Source organism: Protobothrops mucrosquamatus, unplaced genomic scaffold, assembly GCF_001527695.2.
Source record: "Protobothrops mucrosquamatus isolate PMUCROS unplaced genomic scaffold, P.Mucros_1.0 scaffold9606, whole genome shotgun sequence".
In the NCBI taxonomy this organism is placed as follows: domain Eukaryota; kingdom Metazoa; phylum Chordata; class Lepidosauria; order Squamata; family Viperidae; genus Protobothrops; species Protobothrops mucrosquamatus.
Genome location: NW_015395395.1, coordinates 185 through 10,205, shown reverse-complemented (window position 1 = coordinate 10,205; position 10,021 = coordinate 185). Strand labels below are relative to the sequence as shown.

Genomic DNA, 10,021 nt, shown 5'->3' with positions numbered 1-10,021 from the left:
TTATCTTATGCTAATAATTGATTGTCATATTCATACCTACCAACTTCCAGCAGCAAACATTATAATTATGTGTTAAGGAAAGCATGTTTTCAAGATCATGTTGAAGAACTCTAATTAGAAAAATAAAAGAGAGACTCAAATTTCACTTTAAGTTGCAAGCCTTTAAAACATTTAAAGGTATTACTGTTCATTGCTGTTAATTATTGCATATTAACTTGATCTTAATGTTTTGAAGTTCTAAATTAATATAGGATATTTTACATGTTAGCTCACTAATTAATGATTAGTGAGTAATGATTACTTTGAAAAAAATATTTATTGTTACAATGCTTTTAATTCTCTGCCTTATTTATTCTTTGCTTTTTGTTTTTTCTGTTTTTCTCCTTGACTGTATTGTTAAATAGATATTTAACAATACAGATATTTAACAATACAGTCAAGGAGAAAAACAGAAAAGATAAGATAAAAACATTTGGGAAAAAATTATAACGACCAATTTATAGCCAGCACCTTATGCTAGAATGAGCAGTAGAGAGACAAATCTATTGTACAACTGTCTGATGATTTGTAGTAAAGCTTGCAAACTTTTAAAATTCCCAGCTATTCTTCAGAATCAAAATAGATTTGTTTTATATGACATCCATACATAGGTAGTCCTCGGCTTACAACCATTCGTTTAATGACCAACACTGAAAAAAGTGATTTATGATCAGTCCTTGTACTGATAATTGTCACAGCATCCCCAGAATTAATCCAGATTCATGGATTTTCGTAGTTTGAACAGTTTTCATTAACTGGTGTCCTTTCGTCAATGTTACTGAAAAAAGTGTCTAAATATTATTCCAAATTACCTAGAAAACTGAGCTCAAGTGGCATAATCTAAATAAATGAACAAATACTGAAAAGTAAGCAAAGTACCTCACCTTACTGACTGTGTTATAATTGTCCATACAGAGTAGAGACTCCCGGGGACATCAGGTGGTAGGCCGCTTACAGAGTACATGGTTTCTTCTCTCTAAAAGATGAATGTAAAAGAAAAATAAGTATGTACAAAAGCGCTAAACAACAAAGCAAGTACAACAGATCATTAAACTACTGGACTCCAAGTCAACAGTTGTTCATTATACAGTTTAAAGCAATTTGTTCCTTTGGTGTTACATTGCTCTAATCTCTTGTTTTTTGTGACATATGCCACGGATAATTGTAGGTGTGATGCTTTCTGATGGCAGCTCTGTCAAAAAAACTAAAAGTGCAAGACTGCCTAAGACTGTTGATAGGTGTAGGGATTTCAAGATGAACATAAAGCCCCTCAGTTTTTACAGTAAATCCAGAAATTAATGTGGAAGTAGGATTATCTGCTCCGAAAAGAAAAAAGCGGTAAGCACTGATGATAGGGAATATTCTAGGAAGATGGATAATATAAGAAGAAACCATGCTACCAGTTTGCTTTTTTTGGAAAAGGTGTTTGGCCGCTGATTCTGAAAAAAGAATTTTCTTAAGGTAGAGTTAATTATGTTAGAAGCAGTCAGGAGAACTTGCTCTTTGTTATCTTCTGTTTCATGAAAGGAAAACCAAGCATCTAAACCACGGTTGCAGGTCTAGACATCAAAAATATCACATCTGATGGATATAATTGTAAGAACCTTAGATACAAAGAGTTGGATATACAGTATATGAATAAATAAGTAAAAAAAATCACTAGATGCACCAACAGTCTGTGCATTCTTTGTCATCTGCAAAGGGGCAAGAAAACTGTACTGTGTGCCCACATACACACACAGTACCTCTCCCTCCCTCCTTTCTCTCACTATTTTGTTAGCATGTACTCATGGTTCTTAATCTATCACGATCCTCATTTTAAATGTGCTAGTTTTACAATATTCCTGAAAAACAGTTATCATAAAATATTCAAGAAAAGACTTATTTACTGTTATGTACCTGTTTCGTTTGTTGATTAATACAATAACGAGTGAAGTATTTTCCCAAAAAGAAACCTTCTGATTTAAAGACTGATCCATCACCAGGATAAATTTCTATGCTTCTAAGTCCAAGAGAAAACCTAATAGAAAGTATGGGATATTAGCTCCACTGTTTTTATTATCCCAATAGGCTATCTAAATTAATTGTAGATAAATCCAGCTCTGATTCTGGAAGAAGCCTAACAGTACCCCGTGGGATTTTAAAAACACTCACTGTCTATTTATCCATGAAAGTATTACAATCTATAATTAAATGCTGAAATTAAATAAATACTAAAAGATTATACAAATTTTCCCATTCTCCCGAACAATTAATAAACCAAAGTATTACAAACATGGCTGCATTGCTTAATGACAGCAATCCAATAGTCCCTGTTGCCATCATAAACCCAAGCTGTGTGGTTCATTAAGCGGGAAGTGGAGAAGATCCCAAATAAACAGCAGGGATGCTGCTAGGGAAGACCTGGTGCAGACTATGTGTAAGAGGAGTAGGGGGTGCTGTGGTGTGGCAGCTGAAGGAAGGAGGAAGCAGGTTTGTTTGAGCACAGGGAAGAGGAGGGAAGGAGGACATGTGCAGGAAGGCCTGAGGTGTGCGTGTGTGTGTGTAGGGGAGGTATTACCAGAACAACTTGTGACTTTCTCTGTTGGCTTACCCATTAACTTTGCTTATGTGAAACCAGCAGGGCAGGTTGCAAATGTTGACCATGTGACCATGGGATGTTACAACCATCATTAAGCGTAAACTGGTTGCTTAGTGACTGAATCATGAGCATATGATCATGGGGGAACTACGATGTTAGAACTTGGAGGATTCATCATAAGTAGCACTCATTCAGTGCCATCATAACTTCAAACAGTTGGTCAATGAGTGGTTGCTAAGTGAGAACTACCTGTTCGTTATCCTAGAACACCTATTATCATTAAAAATCTATTATTTTGCAAATTATTCAGTGTTCTTACCGTTAAGTAAGAATACAGGTGTATTAGCCTTTAAATCTCCTTTCATAAACACACATACACATACCTGTAAATAATACCCTTGCTCCAAAGTACTTTGATAGGCTGTGAGTATGAGTGATATCCATCCTCCTCCTGTTTTTGTTCAAAAAAATCAGTGAAGGTCCACCTGTGGATCATTTTTAAAAAATGTTTTATTATATTGTTATTAGACATACATAAATGCAGGGGTATTTATAGTGTTGATGAGAGATTATGAAAGTCTAATGTTTAGATGACTTAGACTATTAAGATAGAAAAAAATGAAAATATGGGAATATTATGATTTGGATTTTTGATATTAATAAGTATAATAATAAACCAGCCTGCCATAGAGGACCTGTATACTGTGCGAGCCAGAAAGTGGACTGAGAAAATATCTACAGACCCCTTGCATCCTGGACATAAACTGTTTCAACTCCTCCCCTCAGGACACCGCTACAGGGCATTGCACGCCAAAACAACTAGACACAAAGACAAGTTTTCCCCCCATGCCATTACTCTGCTAAATACATAATTCCCACAGCACTGTCTATGTCAGGGGTAGGCAACCTTGGCTCTTTTATGACTCGTGGACTTCAACTCCCAGAATTCCTGAGCCAGCTATGCTATGCATGGCTGGCTCAGGAATTCTGGGAGTTGAAGTCCACGAGTCATAAAAGAGCCAAGGTTGCCTACCCCCAGTCTATGTCTAAGGATATCTAACCACATGGCAGGACTGTATTACTACTATCCTTCGCATCTTTCCTATTACATATTCCTATTGGTATCTTATGATGGGTGTATCTTATGATTTATGTTTGTTTTATGGTTTATGATTTACGACTTTGTTGCTTGTACTATACTGAGGGCTTATGCACCAGAGACAAATTTCTTGGCCAATAAAGAATATTCTATTCTATGCTATTTAGATTTTACAATTCAAAGCTGAATGTAATGTAAGAAACAGTTGCAAATTACATCAAAGTATTTGTTATATAATAACGGTTTCTGTCTTAAAGGGGAATACTTAATATTAAGAACTCAAAAATCAATGAATGATTAGAATCCTTAAAGCAACTTCTTTCATTTGGTCCTTTCCAGATATTTGGATACAATTACTCCAATTGTCTAGAGTGCCTGCAAATTCTGGAACTGACCTGCCAGTATATTTGGAAAGCAATCAAATTAGGGAGGATGTTTAAAACTGAAAACAAGCGTTTAACCCATAACTACCGTAGTAGTAAACCTTACTTTTTTTTTTAGAAAGCAATCATTGCAACAGATCCACAATAAATGAAATGTACACAATACGGTACCTTATACATTCTTTAATGATCTCCTGCATCACCTCACTTCATTTTTTTAAAAAAACTTTTAATTCAAAAAAGAAGAAGGGGTATCTGGCTTGCTATAAAGCAAAGTGTCAGATTCTACAATCATTTTTAGTTACAATAATGTTTCTAAGTTGCACACGTTTAGAAAAAAACCCAGATACTTTGTTTGGAAATGTACTTAAGTAAGCATGTAAGCATGCAAATAACAAAAATTACCATGACATATTTATTGGACATTTGTGAGTAACGGCCTAGCATTTTCCTGTTACTGGGTTAAAGTAAGGTTTTCTTTATATCTGGAAACTCCAAACATTAAAAAAGCTACTGAAAAGTCAAGAGAGTATGGCTGTTAGTATGTGATTTTAAACAGATTTTAGCTATTTAAAAGGCAGTTTTTAAAAAGACAGAAATAAAGGATACAGACATTTTAATGTATAAAACTAATTTACCTGTGTAGAAATGGAGCATGACAACTGAGAGGTAAAGCTGAAGGTAAAGAAGTAACTGTGTCAGCCATTCTGCATTCATTAGCAAGATCCAGGCTTAGGCTATCAACTTCATTCTTTCCTTTATTAGAGCCAACTTCATTTCCATTATATGATTGATTGATTCTTAATGCTAATGACAAAGGGTACTTCCATTCTTCAGGGCAGGATGATACTGATATATGCTGTATAACTCTACAATATTCAAATAAACTCTTCTGGGAAGACTGAGATATCTTATCTTTTTGCACAGCACTTGAATTGTTCTCTTGTACACAATTTTCTATACTTACATCATCCTTCATTTTTGTCCCTAGCAGCCTTGAACACATTTTTAAGTCAGAACTTTGGCTGGAACTTTCGTAACATTCTTGGGTTGACTTACAGGAGTTCCTCTTTGAAAATGATAATGGGATTGATAGTCCCTTGCTTACTTTGCATAAAAACTCCACCGTGAATTCTTGCTGAAGCTCTGGTAAAAGAAGAGAAGCATGTCCATCTAAAGATGTGACTTTCACATTGCCATTTGACAGACACATTTCCTCATTAGCCGTATCAAGGCCAGGCCATTGGGCTTCAGTGACATCTGTGAAAATGACCTGCAGAAAAGATTGAGTCTTAAAGTTCTGATAGCTTACACTTTCCCAAAGCCCTGCCAACTGCAGATCAAAAGAGAAGATGAAAAAAAATATGCTTGTACTTCTCTGTTCATATACTTGTGTCTAATAGGAAAGAATACATTTAGATTAACTCAAGGTATTTTTCTGAACTGAGGAATGGAAAAGGACAGGAGACTATATCTAACCACACTTATTCTGGCATAATGCACATCTTTCATCACAACACTTTGTTTTATTTTTTTCTGGGATGAATCTTCTGGTCTTAGAAACCGCCAGCTACCAAGATGGTATACAGCAGGCATGTCAAACTGCCAGCCCGCAGGCCGGATGCGTCACACTGAAACTGCGCCCACCCCATTGCCGGCAATGGGGAAAAAGTCCCAATACATCGCGCGACGTCGCGAGTTTGACATGCCTGGTATAGAGGTACACAGCTTCCCTCTTTGGAGGTCAATATCCCGAGTTCAATTTTAGAGAAGGAAATTCACCATCCTATGGAACTTGGAATGGTATCTCAGGAGGCATAAGATTGTAGATATAAATAAATATCAATAAGGGAATAATGGGAATAAGGGATGCAGCTTGCAACATTACAGTTTATCCAAGCAAAGATAATTTCCAGGAATTTTCATGGATTATTATGGATAACAAAAAGATGATAATATTACAAAATTAATGTTCATATAATTTAGATGGTGTTTGTGATAAGGGACTTAAACCTAATGGATTTCTTCTAGTTGCAGTAAGATGATATCAGAGCTTCAATAGAGGAATTAGGATTTGATTAGGCCACATAGGCCAACAGAACTTTTATTACAGAGTTATAGTAACAGAATCTTGCATGTCTGAAAGTGCTTCTCTCCTCCTTGCCTTTGTCTTCTTGTGAACTAGGAAGGCATTTGTCTGAGACATGTTACATTCTTGCCTTGGACTCAGGCCTTTTTTATTTGACCATGGCCTTGATAGCAACTCTTCTTCTTGTCCCTCAAGGCCATTCCCTCTTCCCTCTACAGATAAAAATGATTCCTTATTAGAGGTACAGCTGAGATTTTTAAATATGGAAAATAGGAATGGATTAGTTTTCTTGATGTAATTATTTATAAGGAAATTATGTAAATCAGATTCCAATTATCAAAATGTACTCATTTCAGAGACTAAGTAATACCTTAAAATAAAAATCATATTTTGTCAAATATTGTTAAGAATATATAGAACTGCTTCATTGTGGATTTTAGGATTACTTGTCAGTAAGAATGAATAATTACTCATTTTATATATATTTACACCGAAGACTTGCATAACCAAATAACTAACATGCATAACCAAGTCAATAAAGAGTTCAGAACAGTGAGTGACTCAGTTAGATCTGGGGTAACTCTGAGTCAGATGATTTTATTATTTAACAAGTCTGAGAACTTGTAATAGAGGTCAAGCCCCACTTAGTCCTCCAGTAAAAAATGAGGTGGTGAATTAGGGGGGCTCACATGGAAAGCATCACCCTATAAAACTTAGTATCAAAGTCAATCGGTGTATTTCCCAAAGTAATTGAATGCAATACTCAAGCCTGATCTGGCCAATTGGGAAGCCATTATTGGATAATGAACTTCTAACAAATCCCCTGACATCAGGCATGATTGGAGAAAATTGGCAGCGGGTCTGTAGAGCAAAAGGTGAAAGCTCTTGGCCCCTCTGGGATTATGGGTTTCCTGATTTATCAGCTCTGAACCATGAAAAAGTAACTGCATGAGGAAAGTGTATTGTGCAAACACAGGTAATGTGTACTAAATTTATCTATCCTTCCAAAAGAATCAGTATAATTATATGTTACTGTCTAATAAGCCAAGAAGATAACACATAAAATTAGCCAATTAAATATTTCATTGAATTGAATTGAATTTATTGAATTTATATACCGCCCTATCTCCCTTACGGGACTCAGGGCGGTGAACAGGCGATAATAAAAACCACAATAAATATGGAATCTGTTTTCTTTTTACAAACATATACTCAAAACTTACATTTTTCTTTTCTGGAGGTATAATGTCTGAAGGTAAATAGGGTCGCTCAGAATATTGATTTCGGAAATCTATTGCCCGCAAGAGCTGTTCCTAAAAAAAGTAAAGAGAATTTGATTTTATATATTGGAGAAACAACTTAATTCTTATTCCTTAGCATTATTGCTATATTTATACAAGAATGACCATGAAGGTTCTATGTTCGGTTGCATTGCATTTAGTATATATTTAAAATAAAGTAACAGATTTCTATATGGGAAGACAAAAAAGTTGTTTTAAAATGCCATCTAACATAATTTCTCTGATCTTAACAGAAGAAAAAAGTTTTTGACTTGTAATGGAAAGTGAGCAACATCCATCTATTCAGTCTTCTGAAAGGTAAATTCACTGGTATTCAGGTCTGTGCCACTCAATGCTGCATCCTGAAGAAATGACTTAGAAGTCTCTTTGAGCAAAATAAAGACTATTCTATTATACTGGGAAAAGGGAAATGAGATATAATAAAAAAAAGAAAAAATAGATAAGCTTAAATTTTATAACATAGGTAAGAAGGGAAAACCCATGGCTGTTAAAGATAGCAAACATAAGAGGAAGTTGAACAATTTGCAAGGATAAATTTCTGCCTGAGACACTGAAGAGCTATTGAACAGAAAATAATGATGGTTCCCAAGCTTCTATATTTAGAGACTTTTCCTAAACCAACTTGTCTTTCAAGTGACTTCTGCACATTCCCCCAAACTCTCTTATGTTTGAGAGAGAACCAAGAAATATTCTAGACATATTTCCCATAGTTTATTATTGTCTCATATGAACAAAATATCTTCCTAAAACTGCATGCTACAAAGGAAGATTTATTCATACCATTCTTCCCATGACGTGTTCTAGAAACAGAACAAGATTCTAACTGGATCAGCCCAAAAATTTCTTTAGTCCAGATTTGTTCTTGTAAAACAGATGGGTAGCTAGATACTTATGGACTGCCCAAAATTAGGACATGTATAGGACAGTATAATGATCATGAGTATCATCATGAGTTTGATCCCCAAAATATCAAGAACACAATTGTAAACTGGGACTAATGCAACCTACAAAAACATTTTAAACTTTGGAGTACTACTGTTTTGAATTCTAGGGACTCCTGGCCATTACAGCCCCTGTATCGGTCAGTATTTTACAAATTCAAAATGTACACAACTCTTTAATTGGATTGTTTTAGAGATTCAACATTGTCTTCACTGAATATCTTCTAATACTACTCTCCTTTTTGTGGGTGGTGGTGTTTTGGCATATAGAGTAGTAGCACTTATATAATGACTGGGAGTGATGATATAACAGGATTGAATGGAGCCTTATTCTGCTGGTATGTTAGTGAAGAATTGGTCCCTGTTGACATTTCAGAATTGCCAATTTTTTGCTCAGCTCTTTGAATGGCTTTTAGAGTTTAAGCAAAACACGTCCTATTACAATCCTATTATCCCAGAGCAGACCACCTTTCTCTCCTGCTTAGAGAAAAAAGATTTTGTTTATACCCGATAGAGGCTAATAGCAAATGGTGTCCTCTGACGAACTCTTTCCGGTGGCTGCATTGGGTGAGCAGAGGGAGGAACAGCCTTTTCAAATAATAACTCTGATCCACATGGAGAAAGGAGCAATCTGGAACCATCTGGATAGTGGACTTCCACTGAATTATCTTCATAAAGGATCATGAGACTTTCCGACCCCATCACAACAATAAAAAACACGAACAGTGTTTTTACAAAGTGAATCTGTAAAAGGAATCACAACTGATTATTTAGTGTATAGTGTACGGGTGTGGAAAGGAATGGTACAAATATCAGTAATATTACAGGCAGTCTTCACCTATCAACTATTTGTTCAGTGGCCGTTCAAACTTACAACAGTGTAAAAAAAGGAGATTTATGACTAATCCTTAAAGTTTTGGCTACTACAGCATCCCCATGTCAAGTGACTGCAGTTTGGGTACTTTACAACACACATGCATTTAGTCACTGTGCTCTGTAATCACTATTTGCAACTTTCACAGTTGGCTTCTCACAAGCAACCTCAATGGGAAACCAGCAAGAAATTGTGGTCATGTGATATTGCACTTAACAAACTGATGAACTTATGTCCTAAGTCAGGTACAGGTAAGAACTATTAACTCTGCATCCTCAGTAGGGAATACACAGCCCCCATATGGTTGAATTCATCCACAAAGCAGTTGCCAATTACTGCTATACGGTACATAAAAATGCATTGTGATTAATTTATTAAATTAGTTTCAGTTTTTATCCTAGATTTATTCTTTTTTATTTTATGGTTCCACCTATTTGTTGCTGCTCTTAGTCCGTGTCCTTCTTTTTACCACTACTTTTTCAGGTAAAAAGAATGGCTGTCAGGCATTTCTTCTTCTTGCTTTCTAAAGCATTCTTTTTATTGTTGAATTTATGCAAAAGTTGAGGCTCAGGCTCGGATGTATCCATGAAATCACCAGCAGCTCAGATGACTTGGAGACTGTATTTTTACTAATTTACAATTAAAGTTGAGGAGCAAGACTACAAATAGACCCTATCCATTTGTGGACAGTTCAACTGTCTCAGCAGTTGAACT

The 10,021-nt window shown here is 35.6% G+C and overlaps 1 protein-coding gene across 1 annotated transcript in view; it reads right to left on the bottom strand.

Moving 5' to 3' along the window:
• The window catches only part of LOC114923735 (uncharacterized protein C5orf34 homolog), a 13,464-nt gene extending 4,329 nt beyond the window's left edge, over positions 1-9,135 (bottom strand). The window contains exons 1-7 of the mRNA XM_029287082.1: positions 8,941-9,135; positions 7,415-7,504; positions 4,741-5,375; positions 3,004-3,105; positions 1,939-2,059; positions 924-1,015; positions 41-110 (exon numbers count right to left, since the gene is read on the bottom strand). Coding sequence (XP_029142915.1) covers positions 41-110; positions 924-1,015; positions 1,939-2,059; positions 3,004-3,105; positions 4,741-5,375; positions 7,415-7,504; positions 8,941-9,135 — 1,305 coding nt within the window. The remainder of the gene's footprint in view (positions 1-40; positions 111-923; positions 1,016-1,938; positions 2,060-3,003; positions 3,106-4,740; positions 5,376-7,414; positions 7,505-8,940) is intronic.
• Between the last annotated feature and the right edge of the window lie 886 nt (positions 9,136-10,021).